At 35.0% G+C, this 27059-nt stretch overlaps 1 protein-coding gene across 9 annotated transcripts in view; it reads right to left on the bottom strand.

Annotated features, from left to right (window-relative positions):
• PIK3CB (phosphatidylinositol-4,5-bisphosphate 3-kinase catalytic subunit beta) overlaps positions 1–27059 on the bottom strand; it is a 141419-nt gene that overhangs the window by 16319 nt on the left and 98041 nt on the right. For all 9 annotated transcript variants that reach the window (XM_076005130.1, XM_076005127.1, XM_076005139.1 and 6 more), the window contains 6 exons: positions 24105–24226; positions 20625–20768; positions 19523–19622; positions 15539–15717; positions 14606–14715; positions 13354–13432 (listed from right to left, as the gene is read on the bottom strand). In XM_076005130.1, coding sequence (XP_075861245.1) covers positions 13354–13432; positions 14606–14715; positions 15539–15717; positions 19523–19622; positions 20625–20768; positions 24105–24226 — 734 coding nt within the window. The remainder of the gene's footprint in view (positions 1–13353; positions 13433–14605; positions 14716–15538; positions 15718–19522; positions 19623–20624; positions 20769–24104; positions 24227–27059) is intronic.

The raw sequence follows: 27059 nt of genomic DNA, 5'->3' as shown, positions 1-27059 counted from the left end.
CTTATAAAGGACAAGACGACAATTTCAGAATGTTTACCTTTCTTTCTCAAACCCAAGTAGCAACTTGTCACCTTTTTTATTAAAACAAGAATTAGAAAATGAAATAAATTCTACAACGGTGGTAATGGTAGCCCCATATTCTTACTCTAAATGGGTATGTGCCAAATTATCTCTGGTTTCCATTCTGACACACTGACCCAAGTCTGAGTAGTGTCTTAACCCATTGCCTCCAAAGAAGAAAAGTATAAATCCTTTGCCTAATACTTATATTACTTCCAAATCCTTCCTTTGCTCCTCCAAGACTGCTGATACAGTATCATTAAATAACTTTTACATAGGTATCTTAAAAGGAAGTAAACTCCATTAGTGTGACTCAGATGTGAAGTCTTAATGAAGATAACTGTCAAAAAACTATTTTATGTGTATTCATGGGGGGCTGAGAGGAAGACAAGTAGAGGACTGGCCAATTTACCAAGGGCCAGGCAGATTTACATGTAGACAACCTACCAGATATGCCTATTAGTTGTTGACCAAAGGTCAGGCCTAACATACTGATGGCCTACAAATGAGCTAATTTGGCATGAAAGACATAAATGAGTATTTTGAAACATCAGAGAAAAAAAGAAAATGAGCAATATGTATTATCATTCATCCAAACATGGATGACACTGTTAAAAGTATTAAAACAGTAATGTACAGAAGGTACCTAAAAATTTGGGATTGATCTTTAAAAAGTGTGAGCTACATGACCCACTTTAACCTAAACAGATGGCTGTAAGAAAAACAAAGAAAATAGGAACATTGCAGGACATGTATTTATAGAAACAGTAAAAAAGTTTTGGTGAGAAAAAGGTATTGGTCTGAAAATGAACTCAAATTAAAGTCCTGCATTTTTAAAAAAAACATGAGGTCAGAGTACAAAAAGTCAGCACAGATCCCTCTGGATAGACAAGTTCCCTTTTCTTGTCAGACACACAATGTTTCCAAGCAGACAGATATCATGTTTATTTCTAGCACTCCCATATGTGGCTGCCTCCCATTGTCTGAGGTCACAGTGAACTTCATTTGATGCTAAATGTGCTTTACATTTAGATAAAATAAATAAGAACTAAAAGAACAGGCTTTGATGGGGTTTTTAATTAGGCTAATAAAACTAAGAAAGCTAGGACAAAGTCTTTAGCTCAGCCTTTCATAAGTAAACAAGGCTCATCATATGGCCTTGAATCTGCTATTAGCAAAGGAGACCACTGTGTAGCTTATGTGCCAACTTTGGAAAGAATAAATGAGTTATTAAGCTGAAGCTTGACGTTTCCCTCCTTTTTTGCAGAATCAATCAAGTAAAAACATTCTCTTAGGGGTTTACTTTACATAGGAGTCAATATACTTTTGTTGGAATGGGCCAGATAGTGAACATTTTAGGAACTGCAGACTAAGGTCACTACTCAACGCTGTAGTTGCAGCACAAATACAGCCATAGACAATATGTAAACAAATGGCTGTGTGCCAATAAAATTTTATTTACAAAAACAGGTGGCCCAGACCCAACTGGGTTTATGGTTCTCATGCAGAGGCTTTCTTACAACGATCCATATTCCTCTTATCTATTCAGTATTCCTTATGCATGGTTAAACAAAAAACTTGTGACCTATTAAAAGCTATTTTTACACAGCTCTATCAGAAATTACTCCTAATTTAAAGGAAAGAAAATCTGTCATGTATGGTAGCTACAGTGTCCTTTCTAGATGAATTATGATCTCTTTCCCTTATTCCATTTCTATCTACAGTCTCATTAAAGAAAAAACACATACAGCAAATTGCTCTTTCTACCTTTACAGCACTGGAAAAGTATATGATCTAAAAACAGATAACTTTTCTTTTTAAAAAAATGAAAAATTATGTATTTTGGGTACCATTATACTATGATAGACAAAGAGTTACTAGACAAGTGTTACCACAATTTTTTTTTCTCACTTACAGTGGTAAAATAATATAAAGACATTAACTTTAGAGTCTTACAGTCCTGGATTTATTGCTATTATAGCTCTGCCATTCAAAATTTTTGTAATCTTTGTTTAAAATCTCTGGCACTTTAATTTTCTCATGTGTTAAAAAGGAATAATATAACCTCATAGAGCTGTAAAGCTTGTATGACATTACATATGTGAAAAACCTAGGACAATGCCTGGTTCAATCAATAAATAGCAACTATTTAAAGTTTATTTTAAAACAAAATATATTTAAATAATGAACAAACATAATTAAAACTTGAACAATTTGTCAGAAAATACTTATAATCTTGCAGGAATAAAGCAAATCACAATTATAACCATTTTCAGCAACCTTACAGGCTAAGTAGCTATAAATAATAAATCACAGAAAATAACAAAGTCAAAAGGTTTAATAGTTATGGTTAAAAAAGAAAGAAAATGAGACCTGTGGGTTTTAGAAATACAGACACTACTCAGTGTAGTGGTTCAGAAAATTACTGACTTGGCTGACATTTAATGTCCACCAAAAAAAAAGAGTAATGGTCTTGGGTTCATAAGGCAGGCAGGCTCTGGCTGAGTATCCTACAAAAATGTGAGACTCTGGGAGGCCTGGAACTTGAAAATATCTATTCACCAGTCAGATAATGTGGCATAAAAGTTTCCCACCCACCCTGGGAACTGGGTAGGTGAGGAAAAAGAAATTTCACGTTAGTGCAAAAATTCCAGCCTTCCCACAATCTCTTGTGGGATCCAAATATAAACTATCTATGAGGTGTGAGGGCCTAAAGGCAAAGAGTTAACATAAAAATGGGTCGATTGTGTGTACAGACCTTTGGCAAAGGCACAAACAAAATACAAACTTATTTTTTAAAGATATTTTCACAATCCGGGGAGTAAAGCACCTTTACAGGAAATCCAATATCCATTAATATTCGTTAATAATGAAGTCAAAACCAAATATTATTAACTATATAAGGAAATAAATGAGATTAAGTAGATAAGTGAAAAAGTGACATCCCAAGAACTAAAATAGAACAAAATGAAAGAGATTTTAAAATGATGAAAGAGGCCAAGCACAGTGGCTCACACCTGTAATCCTAGCACTCTGGGAGGCCGAGGCGGGCCGATTGTTCGAGGTCAGGAGTTCGAAACCAGCCTGAGCAGGAGCAAGACCCTGTCTCTGCTATAAATAGAAAGAAATTAATTGGCTAACTTATATATACAGACAAATATTAGCCGGGCATGGTGGCGCATGCCTGTAGTTCCAGCTACTCGGGAGGCTGAGGCAGTAGGATTGTTAGAGGCCAGGAGTTTGAGGTTGCTGTGAGCTAGGCTGACGCCACGGCACTCACTGTAGCCTGGGCAACAAAGCGAGACTCTGTCTCAAAAAAAATAAATAAATAAAAAATAAAATAAAACAATGAAAGAGATGAAAGGGAATAGAAAGTGTAAGAGGAAAAAAATACGATACACTGAATGTATAGGAGATTAGACACTGCTGAAGAGATAATTAGCAAACTGAAAAACAGAATAGGAAACTACTCGGAATGTCACATAAACATATAAAAAGGTAGAAAATATGAAAGATAAGTTAAGAGATACACAGTCAAGAACGGTAACGTCTAACAACATACATTCACTGGAGTTGCAGAAAAAGAGAATGAGAGTGAGAGAATTACAATATTGAAGACAATGTCCAAATTCTGTAGAAACTGAAATATGTGACTTCTTTGATTGACAAGGCACAATGAGAACGAAGGAAAAAAATAAATAAAAAGAAATCCATGCACAGATTGTAGTAAAACTGCAGACACCAAAGGCGAACAGAAAACTTTTGATGCAATAAGGTGGAAAAAAGGCAGATTACTCATAAAGAATCAATAATTAGATTAACAGTAGACTTAAAAAGAAGGCCAGAAGACAATGGAATAATATCTTCAAGGTTTCTGAGGAAAGCAGTCTATTTACATTTTCAAATTCAATAACCATGTTATATTAGCAAAAATGGGGGGTAAGGTCCTCTCAGTAACTAGTCTTCCATAAAAGCAATAAGAACACTGGCAAAAATTGTGACAATGAACTACTTTAGAACTCTATAAATACAACAAAGGCTTGTAGCAATCCAGGAAGTATTTACTAAAAAAAGCTAAATATGTTGTATTTTACCATGGCCTCGTTCAATCCCCACTTCCCAGTTATGTGTCTGCCTTAACAACCAACAGCCTATAATCACGTGAACAAAAGCAGCTTGACAGCTAGTAGAGAAAAAAAAATGGGTTGGAGCTCTTCCAAAACCCTATTTCCACAAAATTGTCATTCTTTGACCTCTCTGGTGGTTCCCAGGAAGATCTCACTCACAATACTGTGTTTATTTTACCTGACTAAAGACCTCACCTAATGTGAACTGCCTTTTTCATGGGGCTATTTCTCAAAAATAATAAGAGGCATTTGTTTAACATTGCAGGTATCTTAGGGGGAAAATAACAGTTGGGGCAAATAATAAGCTAACTGAAAAGTTTAAAAAGAAAAGGGGAATTGAGATATTCATACAGAGCATTGAAAAGCTCTAATATTGGTAGGAATCTAGAAGGCCACATGCGAAGATGCTATTGGGTAAATCTCCACGTCTGTGCACATGCACAGGAAAGAATGTAGAAGGTCCCAGTTCTCTCAATGCTGAATAACTGTGAGGCTTTATGCAAGCAGGAAGTTAGGACTAAGGCATAGTTCTAAATGACCTGGCTGAATGTTGAAGGTGTGACCCAACAAGTAGATAGAGTCCTTCAGCAAAGACAGGAAAATTATGGATTACAAGCATTTAAGAAAATCTCTGTTCAATCATTAGCTGACCAATAAATTAACCAAGTAGAGACATCACGAACCACATAGGAGAAAGAATAAAAATTTTACATAATTAGCTCAGAAAAGTCACTAAAATAAACAGCAACAACAACAAATTCTGAAGGGCTCAGAGATCTGATTTTCAGAGTTGCCAAATTACTTAAAGTGAACAGTTTCTGACAAAAAAATGTGAGACATACAGAGAAACAAGAAAGTATGGCTCATACACAGGAAAAATGTACTCAATAGAAACTGTCCTTGAGGAAACTCAAATTTTGAACTTGTCAAAGATTTTAAATAATTTTCAATAATTAAAATAAAAAATTCACTAGAGAGGCACAACAGCAGATTTGAGCAGCCATAAGAAAGAATTGGCAAGCTTGAAGATAGGTCAATTATACAGTTAGAAAAACAAAAGAAGGAATAATGAAAAACATGAACAGATCCTCAGGGACCTGTAAAATACCACCAAACTTACCAAAAAATGCATAATGGCAGTCAGAGAAGGAGACAAGAGAAAGAGGCAGACCGGGTGCCGTGGCTCACGCCTGTAATCCTAGCTCTCTGGGAGGCCGAGGCGGGCAGATTGGTCGAGGTCAGTTCTAAATTAGCCTGAGCAAGAGCAAGACCCTATCTCTACTATAAATAGAAAGAAATTAATTGGCCAACTAATATATATAGATAATATTAGCCGGGCATGGTGGCACATGCCTGTAGTCCCAGCTACTTGGGAGGCTGAGGCAGTAGGATTGCTTGAGTCCAGGAGTTTGAGGTTGCTGTGAGCGAGGCTGACGCCATGGCACTCTCTCTAGCCCGGGCAACAAAGTGAGACTCTGTCTCAAAAAAAAAAAAAAAAAAGGAGAAAGAGGCAGAAAAACATTTGAAAAAGTGATGGCTAAAAACTTTGCAAATGTGATGAAAAACAACTTACATATTCAGGAAGTTCAATGGATTCAAAGTAGTATAAACTTCAACAGAAGTAGGCATATTATAATCAAACTGTCAAGAGTTAAAAATAAATAGACTCTTGAAAGGAACAAGAGAGATATAACTCATCACTTATAAGAATCCTAAATAAGATTAACAGCTGATTTCTCATTAGAAGCCATAGAAGCCACAAGGCAGTGGGATCACACATTGGAAATGCTGAATGAAAGACTATCATCCAAGAATTCAATAACCAGCAAAACTCTTATTAAAAAACAAAGGAGAAATTAAGACATTTCCAGATAAATTTAAACAGAGAAAGAACAAAAGCTGGAGGACTCTTCCTGATTTCAAAGATTACAAAGTCATAGTAATCAAGACTATGTATAGGAACAGACATGTAAATTAAAGGAACAGAATTTAGAGTTCAGAAAAAAATTGTTACATTTACAATCAACTGATTTTTGACTAGGATGCCAAGACAATTCAATGAAGAAAGAATAATCTTTCAACAAACCGCACTGAAACAACTATATATTCTAATGGAAAAAAATGAAGTTGGAGTCCTATCACACACACTAGTAAAAAAAATACTAAAAATATATCGATGACTTAAATGTAAGGGTTAAAATGTAAACTTTTAGAAGAAAACAGGTGTAAATCTTCATGCCACTTAATTATGCAATGGTTTCTCAGACCTAACACCAAAAGCACAAGCAGGTGGGTGTAGTGGCTCATGCCTCTAATTGTAGCACTTTAGGAAGCTGAGGCAGGAGGATCACTTGGGCCGAGGAGTTTGAAACCAGCCTGGGCAATATCCCTGCTTCTATGCAGAGTGGTGGAGCATGTCTATAGTCCTAGTTACTGGAGAGTTTGAGACAGGAGGATCCCCTGAGCCCAGAGTTTCAGGCTGCAGTGAGCTATGGTTGTGCCACTGCACTCCAGCTTGAGTAACAGAGCAAGATCCTGTCTAAAACAAACAAAACAAAAAAACCCAAAACACACACACACACAAACAAATAGCTTGGATATGAGAAGGATCTGGCTGCGACATCTATCACCCCGCTGACTGCTAGGGTTGATTTGGCTTAGCTGGCTGGCTAGGCAGATGTCCCCCTCCTCACTCACTGCTCCATGTGTGCTCCTCCTAAAGCTGTGCACCTGGTTGAAGAGGATGACCTTCCCAGATAAAAGAGGACCATTCTCTGGTCGAGGGTATACTAGTAGCTGCACTCCCCTGCTAGAACCTCCAAACAAGCACTCAAAGGCACAAGCAAACAAAGGAAAAGTAGATAAACTGACATAATCAGAAGTATATCGAGAAAGTTAAGAGAAACTGACAGAATGGAAATGTTTCCAAATAATTTATCTAAGAAGGGTCCAGTATCCAAAACAAAGAGAACACTTATAACTCAACAATAAAAAGACAACCCAGGGCCTGGAATAGTGGCTTATGTCTATAATGCTAGCACTCTAGGAGGCCAAGGCGGGAGGCTTGCTTTAAGCTCAAGAGTTTGACACCAGCCTGAGCAACAGTAAGAGCAAAACCTCGTCTCATTAAAAGAAAAAAAAAAAGACAACCCAATTCACAAATGAACAAAGAATCTAAATAGACCTTTCTCCAAAGAAGATAGACAAATGACCAACAAGCACATGAAAAGCTACTCAATATCATTAGACATTGAGGAAATGCAAATTCAACTCACAATGACATATAACCTCAGATCTACTAGGCTGGGTATAATGAAACATATAGACAATGCATAGTATTGGCAAGAATGTAGAGAAACTGGAAACTTTGTACAATGCTAGTTGGAATGGAAAATGAAGCAGCCACTTTGGAAACAGTTTTGGTTGTTCCTCAAAAAGTTAAACACAGAATTACCATATGACCCAACAATTCCAATCCTAGTTATATAACAAAAGAATTAAAAACATGAGTCTATTTAAAATTTGTCAACAAATCATAGCAGCATTTTAATAATGGCAACATAGTGAAACAACAAAATATTCATTCATTAACTGACATATGGATAAAATTTGGTACATCTTTACAAAAGAATATTATTTGGCAATAAAAAATGAAATACTGACAATTGTTATAATATGAATAAACTTTGAAAACATTATGCTTAGTGAAAGAAGCCAGTCACAAAGGACTATATACTATATGTTTCTATTATTATGAAATGACCAAAAAAGTTACATCTATAGAGATAGAAAGTTAATTGGTGGTTGCCTAGAGTTGGAGGGGTTGGACAGTGACAGCTAAGGAGTGCAGAGTTTTTTAGTTGTTCATAAAAATATTCTAAAATTGATTATGGTGATGGGTATACAACTCTATGAATATGCATACAGCCACTGAATTGCATACTTTAAAGGCAAATTTTATGGCCTGATGATTATATTGTATCCAATAAAAATAAAGAAAAATGAACCTCTATACCCAGCTAAAATCTTACTCTGGATTTGGAAATAAAACAAATTCATTTCCAAACAAAACCTGGAGTAAGAGACTACACTGCAAAAAAATAATGGTGAATAAATAAATTTTTTAAATTGTAGATAAAAAATTATAGTAAAAATATAAAGTAATAAATAACTAATATGGGGAATTATTAAATATCAGTTAAAATATTATATAGGTGGTAGAATTTAAATATCCTAAAGTACCAGCAGTTCAAGAAGATGGCTAAGTTACAGATTAACTTTAGATTTTGTTAAGTATGCAATTTAAACTTTTAAGAATATTCACAAAAATAAATAATATAGTATAAAAAGATTCCATACAAAGGGAAAAAATAATTTTTAAAACCACTATCAATTCAACAGAAGGAAATAAATGAGAAAAAGAAGTACAAGAACAAGGATGTAGACCTGGCAAGGTGGCCCATGCTTGTAATCATAGTACTCTGGGAGGTTTAGGAAGGAGGATTGCTTGAGTCCAGGAGTTCAAGACCAGCCTGAGCAAAAGCAAGACTCTATCTCTCTAAAAAAAAAAAAAAAAAAGAAAAAGAAAAAGAAAAAAAAGAAAATAGAAAAATTAGCCAGATGTGGTGGTCCTAACTACTTGGGAGGCTGAGGTAGAATTGCTTGAGCCCAGGAATTTGAGGTTATAGTGAGCTAAGATGACATCACTGTACCCTAGCCCAGACAGCAGAGGGAGACATTGTCTCAAAAACAAAAGAATAAGGGTGTAAATACAAAATAGAAAATTAGGTAGTAGAAATAAAGTCCTAATATACAGTAATCACCATAAAACAAACTTAATTAAAATTTCCTAATAAAATACTTTCAGACTAAATTCATCCTCACCAAAAAAACCTCCAACTATATGCTGTTTATAGGAGACACACATAATATAATGAAAATAAAAGATACAATAGCAAATACTAATCCAAAGAAAGCTGGTATACCAACGTAAATTTCAGACAAAACAGACTCTAAAAGAAAATCTCCTAGGAATTAAGAAGGCTGTTTCTTAATGATAAAGGGGGGAATAGAAGCTAAAAGAAACTGAAATTTGTATGCATTTATACATACATAAACATTTTGTTTATACAAAATAAACAAAAATTGAGAAAATAGCAAGCAGACATTGACAAATGTCAATAATAATGCGAGACCTTAAACATACCTCTGAAGTGACAAATAGGTAAAAATTTAATAAGAATATAGATTTGAACATAATAACATATCTGATATAATAGAAAAACTTATAATCTTACAGACAATAATTACAGCATCTAAACTTTTTCTTTCTTTTTTTTTTCTTTAAGACAGAGTCTCAGTCTGTCACCCCGGCTAGAGTGAGTAGCATCATGATAGCTCACTGCAACTTCGAACCCCTAGGCTTAAATGATCCTCCTGCCTCAGCCTCTCAAGGTGCTGGGACTACAAGTACATGCCACTTTTTCTATTTTTTGTAGAGATCGGATCTCACTCTTGCTCAGGCTGGTCTCAAACTTCTGAGCCCAAGCCATCCTCCTGCCTTGGCCTCCAAGAGTGCTGGATTATAGGTGTGAACCACTGCACCCAGCCTAGAACTTTTTCAATTACATATGTGATATTTAGAAAATTGGATATATATTTTTATTTTTTTAAATTTTGTTTGAAGGTATATATTTTTAAACCATAAATAAATTCTTAAGAAATGTAAGATTTTGATGTTATACAGAACCTGACAACAACACAGTAAAAGTAGAAATCATAGACAGCAAAAAAAGTATGCATTTGGAAGTTAAAGTAATATTAAATAGCTAAGCAGTCAATGAAATAAAAGTGGAAGTCATGAAATATTTAAATTTGAACTATATACAGTTTGATAAATTATAAAAGTACATAAGTATATTCATTTTGAAATTTAAAGAGTTCATCCAAAAATGAGAACAGAACATAAAAGTAAAACGAAGAACACCAAAAAGTAATAATTGATAAAACAGAAAAAAGAATCAACAAAATTAGAAGCCCATTCCTTTAAAATATTAATCATGAAGCAAAGTTCTAATAATCTAGGACAAAAAAAGTACATGTAAAACAATTTTACAGATGAAAAAGGAGAAAATTAAATATAGCACAGATTTTAAAATTACAAGAGGATGTCATAAAAATGTATGGTAATACATTTGAAAACACTGATGAAGTGGACTATTTTGGGCCTCAAAAGTGATTCAAGAGAATAAAAAATCTGAAGAGGCCAATAACCATTAAGGAAAATCAGTAGTCCAAAAACCTAGACCCCAAAAATATCTCCACAGGGACTAGATAGTTTTAAAGTGTGTAAAATTTAAAAGAATACATAATCTCTATCTTACACAAACTTTTCCAGAAACAGAAAAGGAGAAGAAAGCACATGAACTTTCAAAATTTGTAAAATAAAATATAAGAGATTATCTCTGAGATAATTAGATAGGGAAGGATTTTTTTAAAACAATATAACAAAAAACACAAACCGTAGAAGAAGCTAGGCAATTTATAACAGAGTGAAAATGCCAAACTTATAAGGACTGAAAAGTAGTCTTCACTGCTAATATAGCAATCTCACTGCTAACAAAATAAATGAAAGTTTAAATCCTATATCATATTACATCCATTAGATTCACAAATAATTAACAAGTCTGATTGGCAAAGAGGTACAGAAAATGAAACTTTCAGATATTTCTGAGAAGAAACAACACTGGTACAACCATTTTGGAAGGTAGTTTGGCAATGATGGTAAAGTTGAAAGTGTACCAGCTGTATGACCCAGCAATTCCATTTCTGCCCATATACACTAAAGAATGAATGCTTCTATATGTCAATACAGATAATTTGGAAGGGTGTAACAAGTAGGTATTATTTATTTGTTTTTCTTTTCATTGTACTGGGAAAAAAAGAAGAATACAAATAGCTACTAATCGGAGAATGGATAAATTTTTTTATTTATTCACTGGATTAGTATATAGCAGTGAAAACAATAAATTAGAAATTCACATATTTATCTTGGTAAATCTCATAAAAATGTTGAGAGAAAAAATTAACTACAAAAAGTTGTATGTGGTTTGATAGCACTTAAAACTCAAAATGTACAATGGATATATAATATATAAAGTACAAAATAAAAATACTCCAGCTTTAGTACAGTAGTTATTTCTGAGCTGTGAGAAAGAAGAATGGGATAAAAAATTCATTAACTGTACCTGCATGTTTAATGCCTTTTTAAAAAAGTAAATAAGTAACTTTGTTTTTTAATAAAGTTAACATGTTTCCTTAATTGCTCAATATATATTTATTAAAATCAAGTGTAAAAACATGAAAATCGTTAAAAATTATTCTATACTTTGAAATAGTCCATGATTTAAAAAAAATTTTATATATATACATATTTATATATGTTATATATAAAAATTAAGAATTAGGTAAAAGATGAAGTTAATCATCATTTATTAGCATAGGAAAAAATTTAAAAATTGTATGGACCTGTACTACAGAATGAAATATCCTTAATTGTTTTCCCCTTGATTAAAAAAGGAGTACATGCCGCTTGTAGAAACTAGAGAAACAGATACATAAAGTGTGTGTGGTTGTGGGGGGGGACGGGTCACATATAATTAATTATAATACTCAGAAATAATATCTATAAAAACTCTATAAGGCCAGGCGCGGTGGCTCACGCCTGTAATCCTAGCACTCTGGGAGGCCGAGGCGGGTGGATCGCTCGAGGTCAGGAGTTCATAACCAGCCTGAGCAAGAGCGAGATCTCGTCTCTACTATAAATAGAAAGAAATTAATTGGCCAACTAATATAAATAGAAAAAATTAGGTGGGCATGGTGGCACATGCCTGTAGTCCCAGCTACTCGGGAGGCTGAGGCAGGAGGATCGCTTGAGCCCAGGAGTTTGAGGTTGCTGTGAGCTAGGCTGACGCCACGGCACTCACTCTAGCCTGGGCAACAAAGTGAGACTCTGTCTCCAAAAAAAAAAAAAAACCTCTATAAAATTACTTTTTGCATCTCACTTTTATTTAACATTTGAAGATAAGCACTTTCTCCAAATCAGAGCAATTTTTTATGAATGATATTTTAAAATAACTGAAACATTTGGTCATATGGAAAGGCTAGTAATTTTTTGAAGTTATTATTCTGCTGTTGAGCAAATGTTCAAAAGGGTGGTCGATCTTTTTAATTGTAATTAAAAGAAGGAAAAATATCTTTGTGTATAAATCTGTCTACATTTTCAATTTTAAAGTAAATTCTAAAAATATTGGATAAAAAGTGTAAATAAACTTCATACAGAAATGCTTATTGATAAATGGTATGATATAATTTATAATGGTATGTGAAAATACCTATGTTTTTGTTGCTTCGGCAGTGCTCTAGACTGGATTATCACTTAAGAAAATCTTTGTTTGGATATAAATGGTATCTTATGGGCTTGTAAGTTGTACACTTAATTAGAATTAACAAAATTCACATAATAGTTTATTTTATGTATTTTATGAAATGCCTTTCCATACTTTTTCCCTGAATGTTTCTATGAGCTCTTTAAATATTTACCCCTGTTCTGTTCATTGTAAATATAATTCCCAGTCTGAAGCTTGACTTTGTTTCCTTTTTCTTTCACCACACTCTAAATCTCTTCTGCTATCTACCCCTACTGATGGTGGCAAGCTAAAAACCTGAGAGCCCACCTAAATAAACACTTTCCTCTCTTTTCCCTTTGTGAGCAGAGGAATGAATATCCCTATGCTAAGTATAAAGAGGCACATGGCTTTCTCCGGCCTCCTCAATCCATGACCCACACAGTAATACATCCTCCTCTAAGAGCACCTTCTAAACCACAGGATGGAATGTGTTTCGTGCTGTCTGTCCAGGCCTATGAAAATTCAGACCTATTCCCTCTTTTGAAAATTTCAGTCATGTGTATAGTTTTAAACCTAATGAGGTTTAAATAAGATAAAATATTTGAAAGTACATCTAAAGTGCTATATAAATGTCATTATGAAGAACAATTAATAATAGCAGGAAGGAAGGGATAAAAAAATTCTAGAAATTTTGCTGTGGGAGGAATACAACCCAGACAGACAAACAAACAAATAAATAAATTCACTAGAAAACTCACCGAAGATCCAGACCAGCTTCTTTCCATAGTAAATCCATCAAGCGCAACATTTGGAGTGTCAACATGTCCTGTCGTAAATCTAAAGGAAAAAAAATTACTTCATTATAAGTAATAAAAATTACTTCATTAACTCAAGGTAAACTAGCCAGAATTAACTAAAACCATTAACAAATACTATGTTACCTCTTTTCCAAAATATTAATGTTTACCATATTTACTACATCAAATATTAGGCTCATAGGTTAGCATGTCCCTAGAACATTATTTCAGAAATTAAGTTAAAAAAATGTTTAAAATTGTTTAGCAGGTATAAGCTACTGTGCTAATTTGTATGGATGCTATAATACTGTTTGTATTACATATTGCATGTGTACTACATTACACTTAATTTTTCCTGCTTGTTTGCTTTTTAGAACAGAGAAGGTTCTTACTTATCACATAAGTAACTACATCCTGGTTCCACAAAACTGTAATGGTTGGATTTATTTATTATCATGTCCAAGGGTATTTTCAAGGAACACAGTATGTGAAAGTAGTGACATCTATCTCATAATGAGATTTCTATGATAAAGTGGGATTAAATGTCTAGCAAAACACTATCAGTTCTTTATAAAGAAGACATAAGCACATAATATGTTAAGCACATTTACTTATGTGATCTCACTTGTTTCCTTTTATTAAATAATCCTGATATACAGATACTATAATAATATTCATGGATATGAAAAACGTGAAAGCTCATTATTTTCTGTGCCTTGCTTATAGTCATACAACTAACAAGTCATAACTTGGTTGGTGTGATTACTTCAGAGGCACTTCCTACATAAAATTTGGGTCAGTCATATATTTTTATCAAAATGCAAAACTATGGCACCAAAAATCAATATTGCTATCACTGAAACAGGATGTATGAATACGTTATTGAAAATATTCTCTTGTATTTCACAAGCTTTTTATCAAAGGAGCAGACTGATGTATTTTGTAGGGGTAAAAAAGGAAGGTTTATTAAAACAGTGTACATAAATGAAATGTAAATGTCATTTTCTAAGAGGGAAAAGGGGGATTTAGGACATGTTGAATTTAATCTTATGACCACTGACAGTTACTTCTTGGCTTCCATCTGTTACACATTTACACATCACCTTTTTTTTTAACCCAGGCATTACAAGGACATACACATCATCTTTTAGATAAAGCAAAACAAATGAAAATTTTTAAGGAATCTGGTGCTATAAAAAAACTCAGTGCTTACCATCACCATTTTTAAAAATCACTCCAACTGAATCCTCACCAAATACCTTGTTGTTGTATACCAGCCACAAAGGCTTCATTTTAGAATCCATGTATTTGCACTTTTCCACACTGAAATCAAACAAGGGGAAAATTAGCCCACTTCGATATAACAATATGCAAAACTATGATTTTACCCTGATATGGGTAAAATCAGGCTTGGGAAAACCCTTCACCTATTCTTTTCAGGTCTGCAGAAGTCAGAGCTAGAATATTTCCTCTTGGTAGAAATGCAAAAATGAGGACAGCCTTAGTTGGCAAGTACTAATGCCAAATAGGCTGGATTCAAATACAAGGTCTGCCCTTTTCACACCTCCAACTTAACATTCCTCTTCTTATTTCCTTAACTTTATTTTATTACACTTAGTAAAAAACTGGAACCTATCATGGATTAAATTTAAGAATATTATGAGATCATTCTTGATTTCTTAAAGAGGGATCAATTTTGAATACTTATGCTATACTGAATATACATTGCATTTTTCCATTATTACTTTTGAAGGAAATAAGTAAGAAATATATTTCCAAATTCCTTCAAGATCTCATTTGAAAGAGGAAAGTCAATTAATAAATACTTTGTTTTCCAACATTTTGCTTATATAGGATTTTTGACTCTTAGAAACCAGTAATATAGAAAATAAATTTAATTACATATAATTGAAAGGAAATTAACGTGCAATAACTTTCACTAACCCTACAAGTAAATTTAGCTCACAGGATATATTAAAATAAGCATACTTTCTGGGGGCTTTTAAGATTTTCCTTCCTTATTATATTCCACATCCTGGGGTTGAGAACCGGCCTTACTGCTTCTCTAAGGTATTGATGCAGAATTCCTTTCTGTATTGCTATTATCACAGGAGGCTCACTGAGCAAAGGACAGATGGTCACTTACTAGAGTTCTGAGAGGATGACACATGGGTTCAGAGGTGACTGCAGGTCAGAAAGGGCTTCCCGGTAAGCACTCTGTTTTAAACAGGTATGCATGGCCTCCTTCCCTTTGGCTCTGTTTAGCTTCACTGCGTTCAGTTTGATTAAACTATTTAAAGTTTTTAACTTATTGAGTGCTTCAACCTGAAAAATAAGTTTCCCCACCCCCAAAATTAATTTAGGATTAAAAATAACATAATGTAATATCATATGATCACATTAATCAATAATACCTGCCATAACACATACATATTAAACAAACACACACATAACAACCAGCTGAAGTAAAAACATTGTTTGGCTTATGATAAGCACTTTACCTACAACAGAATAAACATCCTATTTTTAATTTTGTTACTTAAGGCACTGTTTTCAAACTTTCTTTAAACCTTTTCTTAAAATCATGTAAGTTCGAGAAAAGTAAACAGACATAGATTATAGGTATTTAAGAAGATAAGCATAAAACTTAAACTACTTAACAATTCTGCAGTTTACTGAGTAAAGGAATTTGAAACACCACTAATCTGAACCACGTAGGCCTCCGTCACAGTATAAGAGGAAAATCCATGTGGAAGTAACCCTGAGGTTTCTGATATTCAACCTTAGTATCTACTTGTCATCATTCTTATAAGACATATCAGTATAGTCCATTAATAGGACAGCTACAATGGATTACTGTGTAATAAAGTGTGAATATAGACACATAATTTGTAGTCCAAATCTAAATTACTCATTTTTGTAATGAGGTAACTAGCTATCAAAACGTATGCAAATAAAAAAATACACAAGTATTAATATTACAAGGTGGATTGACATTGGCCAATTAAATCAAAACCATTGTTGTCAACTTTACTAATAACTGAGTCTTTTAATGTCATACTATGTAAAATTCATAAGAATCAGCCTCAGCCAACCATAAATCAGAAGGAGCATTTTATTTAATGAATATTTCATTAAAACTGGAAACAAATGTTAAAAACAGAATTAAATACACATATTGTATATAAGAAACATAATGTATACTGTAGTTTGAAATTCCATGAACAGATTTATTTTAAATCATATTTCCACTTTTGAACTCTGCTCCTATGCAAGGAAACTACTAAGACTATGTAGAGAGGTGAATTCAAGCATGCAGTCTCTACAGATAGGCTGAGACCTTATTCATAGGAAATTAGGAAGGTTCTATGAAGCTTGGTGATAAAATTGAGATGGGTAAAACTTGCCAAGTTAGCCATCTGTCAAAACCACAGACACTCCACTGCTCAGCAATTTCAGGAGCTGCACAAACACTGGTGACAAGGGAAACAGATGAAAAGTGGGCTATGCAAATAGGAACTTTTTGGAAATACTACAAATCTGAATTTCTTCCATGTCTGTATAGTTGGAAATTTTCATGTTCCATCTCTAATAGTGTTGATATCCATTTCCTGGAAAGGAGTCCTGAATACCTCATGGCCATAAGTAAAATACTTTAAGTGTTTCTACACCTTGTCAAAAAAAAAAAAAAAAAGTAAGAATAATTTGTTCCCATTTTGTACATCCTTTTGTTGTTATAAAAGTCAAGCTGAGCCTCCAAGAAAATATGCAGTGAGGGATACAGAGGTCTTATGATGGGTCAAATAAGTAGGGACTCAAGTAAGGTCTTATAGGCTTTGGTAGAAAATTTGGATTTTATTCTCAGTGCAGTGAAAAATTATTCTGGGAATTTTAGAGAGGAAATAATGTAATGCAATCTATATTTTTTAAAGGTCACTTTATCTGCTGTGTAGAGAATGTGGAGGGAGATGCAAGAATGGAAACCACAGGCACAATTTAGGAGGTTAATGACAAAGTCCAGGTGAGAGACAATAATGGTTTATACTAGGACGGTAGCCACGAACACAAGGGATATGGGCAGGTGTGAGACATAAAGTGATTGATCCCAAGTTGTTGTGAAGAATAAATGGCTCATAATAAGTGATGAATAAATGTTAGCTATTACTACCATCATTAATGAGCTTTCCACAGGGAAAGGATCAGAGACAGTTGTTTTAACATCATGAAAAATCCTAAATATGAAAAACATCTGGCTGGGGACGGTCGGTGGCTCACGCCTATAATCCTAGCATTCTGGAAGGCCGAGGTAGGAGGATGGCTTGAGCTCAGGAGTTCCAGACCAGCCTCAGCAAGAGTGAGACCCAGTCTCTACTAAAAATAGAAACAATTAGCCAACTGTGGTGGCACATGCCTTATAGTCTCAGCTACTTGGGAGGCTGAGGCAGGAGGATCACTTGAGCTCAGGAGTCTGACATTGCTGTGAGCTAGGCTGACACCACAGCACTCTAGCCTGGATGACAGAGATTCTGTCTCAAAAAAACAAAAACAAAAAACATCTAATGGATGCCCATGAGAGTTCCTCTGGCAATGCAAATGGGAACTACTCTAGGGATCTGATATAAAAGTAGAGTGGGACACCAGAGGGGTATAGGAGTGAATGGAAAATCAAGGGTGCGGAAACAATCCCATTCAACAATTACTTAGCTATATAAAAATCAGGCTTATCTCCAAAACAAAATACAGAAATAAATTGGATACGGAGATTGTGGCTATCAGCAATAACTCCCAATTCTGAAATGCTTTGTTTAATAAGACAGATTCATAGGACTCTTAAATGATTTACAATTTATTTTAGCTCTAAAAATACATTTATACTGAGAAAATGACATTGTTACCTATTTTACAAATTGGAGCTCTGTGTAAGTTTTGATAACAATGAAAGAGAAAGAGAGAAATAGATAAAAAGAGAGAGATTCTGCTAAAAAAGGTTTGAAAACTCTTAGCATAATACAAAGAACTTTAGCTTTATAGCTGGAAAGACTTAGGTTTGAAACTTAATCCTGTCTAACAGGTATGTCTTCAGGCAAGTTACTTAATCTCTTAATCTCTTGGATCCTCAGTTTCTCCTGTCAAATGCAGACAGTAATGGTAATTACTTTGGCACATCATTAGAAGAGTAAAATAAGGTACCATACTTAAAACATTCAGTATGGTTCCTAACATATGGTCAGCACTTAATAATTTTCCTATATTATCAGTAGTAACTCAGGATTGCAGGGGAATATCAAAATTTCAGGCATGCATATATATTATACTATGAACCCAGTTTGTGGGTTCTGAATTCCAGAAACTGTAACATCTATGAACTTAGGTCTCAAATATCTCAAAATAGTATTTCTGATTCATATATGTGGCAGAGTATAAAAATCATAAATACTATACTAACTGGAAAGAGTAATTCAGGAACACGAAAAAATTGGGCCTAAGAATTTCATGGCCCTTTCCGAGGCTGTCCCAGGAGCAGGAGCTGTCCTATCCCTCCGCTTACCCTTTGCATTGCAACCAATAAAGGCAGCTTCTACCATAATAAAAAAAAAAAAATTCATGACCATTGTCACCATCATACTCATAATTAAACAGTCTAAACAGGATATTCTTTCTTTTGAGACAAAGTCTCGCTCTGTTGCCTGTGCTAGAGTGCCGTGGCATCAGCCTAGCTCACAGCAACCTCAAACTCCTAGGCTCAAGCAATCCTTCTGCCTCATCCTCCCGAGTAGCTGGGACTACAGGCATGTGCCAGCATGTCCAGCTAAATTTTTTCTATATATTTTTAGTTGGCCAATTAATTTATTTCTATTTATAGTAGAGATGGGGTTTCGCTTCTGCTCAGGCTGGTTTCGAACTCCTGACCTCGAGCAGTCCGCCCTCCTCAGCCTCCCAGAGTGCTAGGATTACAGGCGTGAGCCACCACGCATGGCCTGATGTTCATTCCTTAACTTAAATTTTAATAAAAGAATGTATTCATCAGGTTCAATTACTGAAACTTATATAATACAACGTGGTAGGAGAAATAGCATTTGATAAAACACCATGTACAAAATTGAACACAAAGATTAAAACAAGCTGATACCTGCTTAGAAAGCACTTTCATGTGCCCCACGCTTCCCCGGCAATATGCTTCAAGGATGACACCAAATTGTATTGAGATGGCAGGAATGTGTACTTCTGACCTGCAGAAAGTTAACAGTATCCAAATGGTTTGTTTAATAAACACTTCAGATCACCAAATAAAAATACTGACTTATTCTAAAAAGAAATAAATTTATGATGCCAATGAAAGAAAAGAATAGGTCATCTCATGCATAATTATGAGATGGTCAACTTTCTAATTTATTAAATTTCAGAGTTCAAAAAGTTATAAGATTTTATAATTAGTTCATTCTGCGCATCTTACTTGATTTGTTTTTTGGAGAGGAAAAGTAGTCTTACCAATTTAGAGACAATTAGATTAAAACAGAGATCTATGAAATTTGATTGGCATTATACAATTGACTAATGCCTCAGCTTCTATTCAAATATTTTCTCACTTAAAGAATGTTTTACATATTTGAAAAAGTAAGTCATATTTATTTTGTCGTTCCCTGACAGGTTTAATAATAAGACTGAAATGAGCATTAGTTAATACTCTGAAGTCTAGATTGAAAAAAACAAAAAAGGTCTGAGTACAGAGTCAGAAATGAGAAATTTACAATTTCCTTAGGAAAAAAAAGATTGACTTTAGTTGTCTTTCCTGATTTTACTCCTATACTATCTTGGTGAAATAAGTTTTGTGCATTTTTGAAAATTACCTAGTTAATAAAGAACTAAATACAATGGCTATCATTATACTAAAACTTTAACTTCACTCAATAACACCAGTGATGATGATACCATACATAACTTCTGAAAGGAATAAATAAGTCTGTATTTAGTCTGACTGACAAGTAGCAACACATTATTAGTTTTAGCTAAAAATCAAGCAAGCAGTCATGCAGGGACACTTATCTGATCTGCTCTGCCAAACCATGAAAATCAAGAGTTTGGGTATGAAGAAATAAGAGAAGGCACCAAAATAGTGTAAAATTTATAATGGTTCAGAAACAATTAAGGCAGCTGGTAAATGTCTCTTATTTATGCTGATTTATAGTTACTAAAGCACATGGTGGGCTCAAATTGAAATGTAAAATACTTACCTAAGATGCCAAAATAGAAACTGTCCTATCCTCCGATTAGCAAGTGCTCTTTCTAATAGGAATCTAGAGAGGGCACAATCAAGAAAAGGCTCATATTTTAAAACTTGCACCAGTTGTAAAAGATATTGAGATAGTTCTTCATCACTGAAAGAAACAAAAGACAGAGTAACTTAATAACCTGTGCCAGAAAAAGATACCCTCCTATCAAACTATCATATACTAACTTATTGAAACAGGATGCTTCTATTGGGCCACACTTGTTACATGCTTTGGGCCGGGCTTGTTACATGCTTGCATTCAGTGTACCACTATTACAATGTCACAACAAAAGCTTAAGATTTCATATGGGGGAGGGGGCAGTGAAGAGGATCAAAGAACAGATACATGGGACATTTTAATCAAATGAATTAGATTGTTACAATTAATGACTGTATTTACACTCAGTCCAGAGTTGCCAAAATAATTAGGTATATTTTTTTTTTTTTTTTTTTTTTTTTTGAGACAGAGTCTCACTTTGTTGCCCAGGCTAGAGTGAGTGCCATGGCGTCAGCCTAGCTCACAGCAACCTCAAACTCCTGGGCTCGAGTGATCCTTCTGCCTCAGCCTCCCGAGTAGCTGGGACTACAGGCATGTGCCACTATGCCCGGCTAATTTTTTATATATATATATCAGTTGGCCAATTAATTTCTTTCTGTTTATAGTAGAGACGGGGTCTCGCTCTTGCTCAGGCTGGTTTTGTACTCCTGACCTTGAGCAATCCGCCCGCCTCGGCCTCCCAAGAGCTAGGATTACAGGCGTGAGCCACCGCGCCCGGCCATAATTAGGTATATTAATACTAATTTCTGATCATGCTGAAAAACTTAAGTACTTAGTCAAGCAATCATTTTGAAAATAAAAATTTCAGCAGTACTTAAGCAATATTATTTTCCTTTGCTATCATTAGGGGTAAATAAGTCCTTCTTCCAGATAATCAGTGCACTCTTATTTTCTTAACTTCAAATAGTTTCAAGTATAAGGAAATGAATACATGTGTAACTGGGGATTAATTCACTGAATTAATATAGAAGACAATATTGTAATTAACTGGGCTGAATTAATTAAGGTTAGTGGTTCTCTACTGTGTGTCTATCTCCAAACCATTCACCTGTAAACACACCTCTATCAGAGGCAATTCCAAAAGTATAGAGTATGAATTCCAACTGCTCCACTTACTGACTATAGAGTATTGGACAACAAATTGTGAAGGAATTAGTCTAAGGCAGAGCTAAGACTGAAACCTACAGCACTATATACCAAAAACAAAAACTCATATAACCAGAAAATGTGGCATAGGAAAACCCATCAGAATTAGCTACAAGGAAAATGGAGATTACAGCAATCTATATAGAGTGATCAATGCATTTAAGAAAGACATTTTGCCGGGCGTGGTGACTCATGCCTATAATCCTAGCACTCTGGGAGGCCAAGGCAGGTGGATTGTTTGAGCTCAGGAGTTCGAGACTAGCCTGAGCAAGAGTGAGCCCCCATTTCTACTAAAAAAAAACAGAAAGAAATTAGCTGGACAACTAAAAATATATACAAAAAATTAGCCGGGCATAGTGGCGCATGTCTGTAGTCCCAGCTACTTGGGAGGCTAAAGCAGAAGGGTCGCTTGAGCCCAGGAGTTTGAGGTTTCTGTGAGCTAGGCTGATGCCACGGCACTCTAGTCTGGGCAACAGAGTAAGACTCTGTCTCCAAAAACACACACACACACACACACACACACACACACTTGGCTCAGGCCATGGGGAACCAGGTGGCCCCTCTCCATGAAGTCCCCAATACAAACTTAGGGAAATGGTGGAGCAACTGGAAACTTCATTTTTCAGAAATACCTAACCACAATCTTAATTAGGTTCACTATAAAATGAATGCCCATTAAAAACCATAAATCATATAAAAAAAACAAAGTATAGAAATAGAAGGAGGCTTCCTCTTCTCTCACACTTGGAATTGAACTCTGCAGAAATAATCACTATTGAAGAGTTTGTGTAATTTCTTTTAGATAGCACACAGTTTAAAAATAAACAATTTTAAAAAGAAGGAAAAAGGATCATAGTATCCATACTATTCCAAGAACTTTTATTTTTCAAATAACTGGACAGTACATAAGCCTCATTTTTTGAGGCTAAAAAGAAAATGGAAAAATCTCGTGTGAGACTGTCATTTCTTCAGTGAATCCTACAAGTTCTCTCAAATGTACTGCCCAAAGAGGACTGTATAAACATGTTCACTGCAGCATTAAATATAATAGGAAAATTTAGAAAAAACTTAAGTGTTCCTTAATAGGGGAATGAATTAAATAAGATATACCCTATGACAGACTATTCTACAGAGAGGAATAAACTACATTGATACATAATGTGAGTGACCGCAAAAACCTAATGTTGAATTTTTAAAAAGCAAGATATACACCAATATATATAAGACATGTATGTAAGTTTAAAATATATAATATTATTCTACATCCACATTTTTATAGATATAAATATATGCTAATATAATAAAACAAAAAACATGGTATAGAATGTTATATACCAAATTCATGATAACAGTTGCCTCTGGGATGGTAATCAAGACTGGGTAAGGAAACTATGAGGCCTTCAACTTTAACTGTAATGTATTTAGCTTTAAAACATTTTTTCAAAAGCCCGTTATAAAATATTAGCATTTCTTAATTCTAGGTGGTGGATAGACCATGTATGAAGAAAAAAGGTAATACAGCAGGCTTAGCTGCTACCCTTTGAAAAGCCTGCTTACAGGTAGGTCTGTGGCTCATATCTGGGAATTTAAGATTTCAGACAGGTTCCCACCACCTCCTAATTGGTAACAGTGGCTCATTGCACCTAAACTGTTTGTGCAAACAATACATGGTTCATGCTGCATGTCTACTTTCCTTCTGTGAGTCTAGAAATTTGGTATTAATAATACATGCTAGGCAAGGGATGCTTATGTGACTAGGCACTAATAAACACCTGGCCACCAAGTCTCTAAAGAGCTTCCCTGGAAGATACATATTATCATATCTCACTGCTGGTGGAATTGTTTTCAGTGTAACTCCACTGGGAAAGAACCCTTAGAAGTTTATGCTTAGTCTCCTCCAGAATTCACCCCATAAACCTTTTTCCTTTTCCAATTTTGCTACACTAAATTATATCTGTATGACTATATTCTGAGTCCTATGAGTCCTCCCAGTGAATCATCAAACCTGAGGGTGATCTCAGGGACCTCCATAACCAGCATGCTTTTGTTTTTTTATAGTATAGAGTAAATGTTGGGGCTAGGGGGTGGAGAGTGGGAAGAGGGAACATGAGCAAATGCTTTGAACACTGAATAATTCTTAGCCTTTTCCTTTCTTATGAGACATTCAAAGAGACACCCACTTCCCTACCCACCCTCAAGTTATTCCTTGCCCCAAAGAAAGCCACCTGTAGGAGATACCTCATCTGTTGCAGGCAGCCCACAGCATATTCCCGCACGTACTGGTCTGGATAGTTGAAATCCAGAAGTTCTAGGGCTTCCCGGGGTGGCAGTTTAGGCCAAATCTGAAGCAGCGCCTGAAGCTGTTTAAAAATTGAAACTGGTTCAGAAATACTGAGGAACAAAAGTTATCTATTTTCCCTTCACACAAAGGAGCATAGAAATGGATCAAAAGAAAGGAGAAGCATACTTTCAATTACTGATGCATCAAAAATCCATTCCTATGATTATAAACTAATAATGATTCTCTTTATTGTTGAAATATTACATAGAAAAGTTTAAAAAGCTACTTAGTACTTATCCAAAAATAGAGTGATATACTGAATATATGCATTCTAGAATCATTAGCCATTAAATAATTTTTTAAAGGTGAAAGAAGAAAAACATTAAATGTTCAAGAAACACTTGAAGGTAAAATTTAAGGTACAAATATAAACTGCAAGGCTCAAGCTAATGACAGGCAAGGTACATTTAAGAAATTCATTAATAACAAAATTAACATAAAGGAGCTGACTTTTAGCTCTTAATTTGTTAAGAGTACCTTTTACTTAACAGAACTTCTTACTGATCATAATATGTTTATACTCCTCAAATCATAATAAACATAAGTAACCCATAAGAAATACACAGTTCCTAGTTCTTCATTTTCTATGAACAAGATAAATGTTTCCAGCCTCCTATTTACAGGTGCCACTGAGAAATGACCTGGACACAGCAACAAAGAATCCTTCAGGGAAGAGCTAGAACTGAAAATAAAGAGAGGGTTGGGATAGAAATGGCTATATCTTTGGAAACCTGTAATTCCAGAGAACCCAAAAGTCTAGAGAGGTCTCCTATCTGCCTCCCAGACAAGCAATGTGAGACTGAGACCCACTGAGCACACTCTGACAGTCCCTTTGTCCTTATGGTTTTTTTTTTTTTTTTTTTTTTGAGACAGAGTCTCGCTTTGTTGTCCAGGCTAGAGTGAGTGCCGTGGCGTCAGCCTAGCTCACAGCAACCTCAAACTCCTGGGCTCCAGTGATCCTTCTGCCTCAGCCTCCCGAGTAGCTGGGACTACAGGCATGTGCCACCATGCCCGGCTAATTTTTTATATATATATCAGTTGGCCAATTAATTTCTTTCTATTTATAGTAGAGACGGGGTCTCGCTCTTGCTCAGGCTGGTTTTGAACTCCTGACCTTGAGCAATCCGCCCGCCTCGGCCTCCCAAGAGCTAGGATTACAGGCGTGAGCCACAGCGCCCGGCCGTCCTTATGGTTTTTAATGGGTTTTATTTTTTATTTTTTTTTTTTTTTTGAGACAGGGTCTTGCTCTGTCACCTGTGCTACAGTGGAGTGGTGTCATCATAGATCACTGCAACCTCAAACACCTGGGCTCAAGCAATCCTCCTGCCTCAGACTTTGGAGTAGTTGGGACTACAGGCATGCTTTACCACACTCCACAAATTTTTCTATTTTTTGTAGAGACAGGGGTTTGCTATGCTTAGGCTGCTCCTGGCCTCAAGTGATCCTCTGGCCTCGGCCTCCCAAAGTGCTAGGATTAAAGGTGTGAGCCACTGTGCTCAGCCCTTTATGGTTTTGATATGTTTATAGCATAGATTCTTATAGTGGATGGTAATTAGGGAGAAAATTGGTATGAGTGACAGGGAAAAAACTGTTTGACTTGTGGCCCTCCCAAAGCTCAACCCTATCTAATAAAATATTACTTAGTATTTAATTTCTCTTATTAGGTTTTCTTGGGTATCATATAAGTACCACTGGCATTGATTTCATGGAAAATACATAAAATGTATGCCAGATCAGTGCTACAAAACTACGGAGAATAATAGATGGCAGTGATTAGAGGACTTTCTTTCAACTCACTGCTCCACCTCAAAGACATATTGTAAGAAGTGGTCTGTGGGTACTTATTGGCTGTCTTGTGGATGTTGCTTATTTTTGATCCTCAGAGCTTTTAGGTTTTAAGAATTAAATAAAAATAGTTTATAGTTTTTATTAACTTCTACAAGTTATTCAACCCATCAGTAATTATGGTAAGTTCCCCCCACCCAAAATTCAACAATATCTAAATAAATATCTAGCCACTAAGTTAAAAGGCAAAAGGTAAAGTTAAGTTCACTTCCTGGCTAAGATGCAAGGAGTAAAAAAAAAAAGAAAAAAGAAAAAGTTAAGTTCACTAAAGATAATTTTTGGTGAGAAATGGTGGCTTATGTCTATAGTCCCAGCTACTTCAGAGTCAGAGGCAGGAGGACTGCTTGAGCCAAGGACTTCGAAGCTGCAGTGAGCTATGACTGTACCACTCTACTCTAGCCTGGGCAACAGAGCAAGATACCTGTCTCTTTAAAACAAACAAACAAAAAATATAATTTTAAAGATATTAACTTATTTTTTTCAATTATTTTACACTTGTGGGGAAAATAACACTTTTGAATGATTTTTTAAAAATTTGATTATATTACTATTATCAGCATGTATTTACATAAGTTGCTAACTTACATATGTGAATTGTAAGTTACATTAATAATTATTCAGCAAATACAGTAAACTCGCGGTAATTTTTAAATTATAACTTGAAACTTAAATTTTTATTTGGCTATCCTTAACCCTGCATTGAATAAAAAACGTTCTATATGTATTTTTTCATGTATAAAGCACAGATAAACAGACAGTACATGAACAGACATACGTTATATCTGTGGTATCAAAATCTCATGGGGATAGGGATATTAAGGGGAGGAGGTCTATAAAGACTCCTAAGGGGTATAATAATGAAAACACTGGTTTAAAGATATAAAGCACCTACCTTACCCCCACTTTTTCTCACTGATGGGACCCCCTCCTTGCTTTGCCCAAGGCCCTAATGGACAGCAGTCTTCATTATAGACAGAGGAGTTGGGGAGGGACCATTTGCTGAGGTT

Source organism: Microcebus murinus, chromosome 1 (assembly GCF_040939455.1).
Source record: "Microcebus murinus isolate Inina chromosome 1, M.murinus_Inina_mat1.0, whole genome shotgun sequence".
Taxonomy (NCBI): domain Eukaryota; kingdom Metazoa; phylum Chordata; class Mammalia; order Primates; family Cheirogaleidae; genus Microcebus; species Microcebus murinus.
This window is presented reverse-complemented; position numbering and strand designations above follow the sequence as displayed.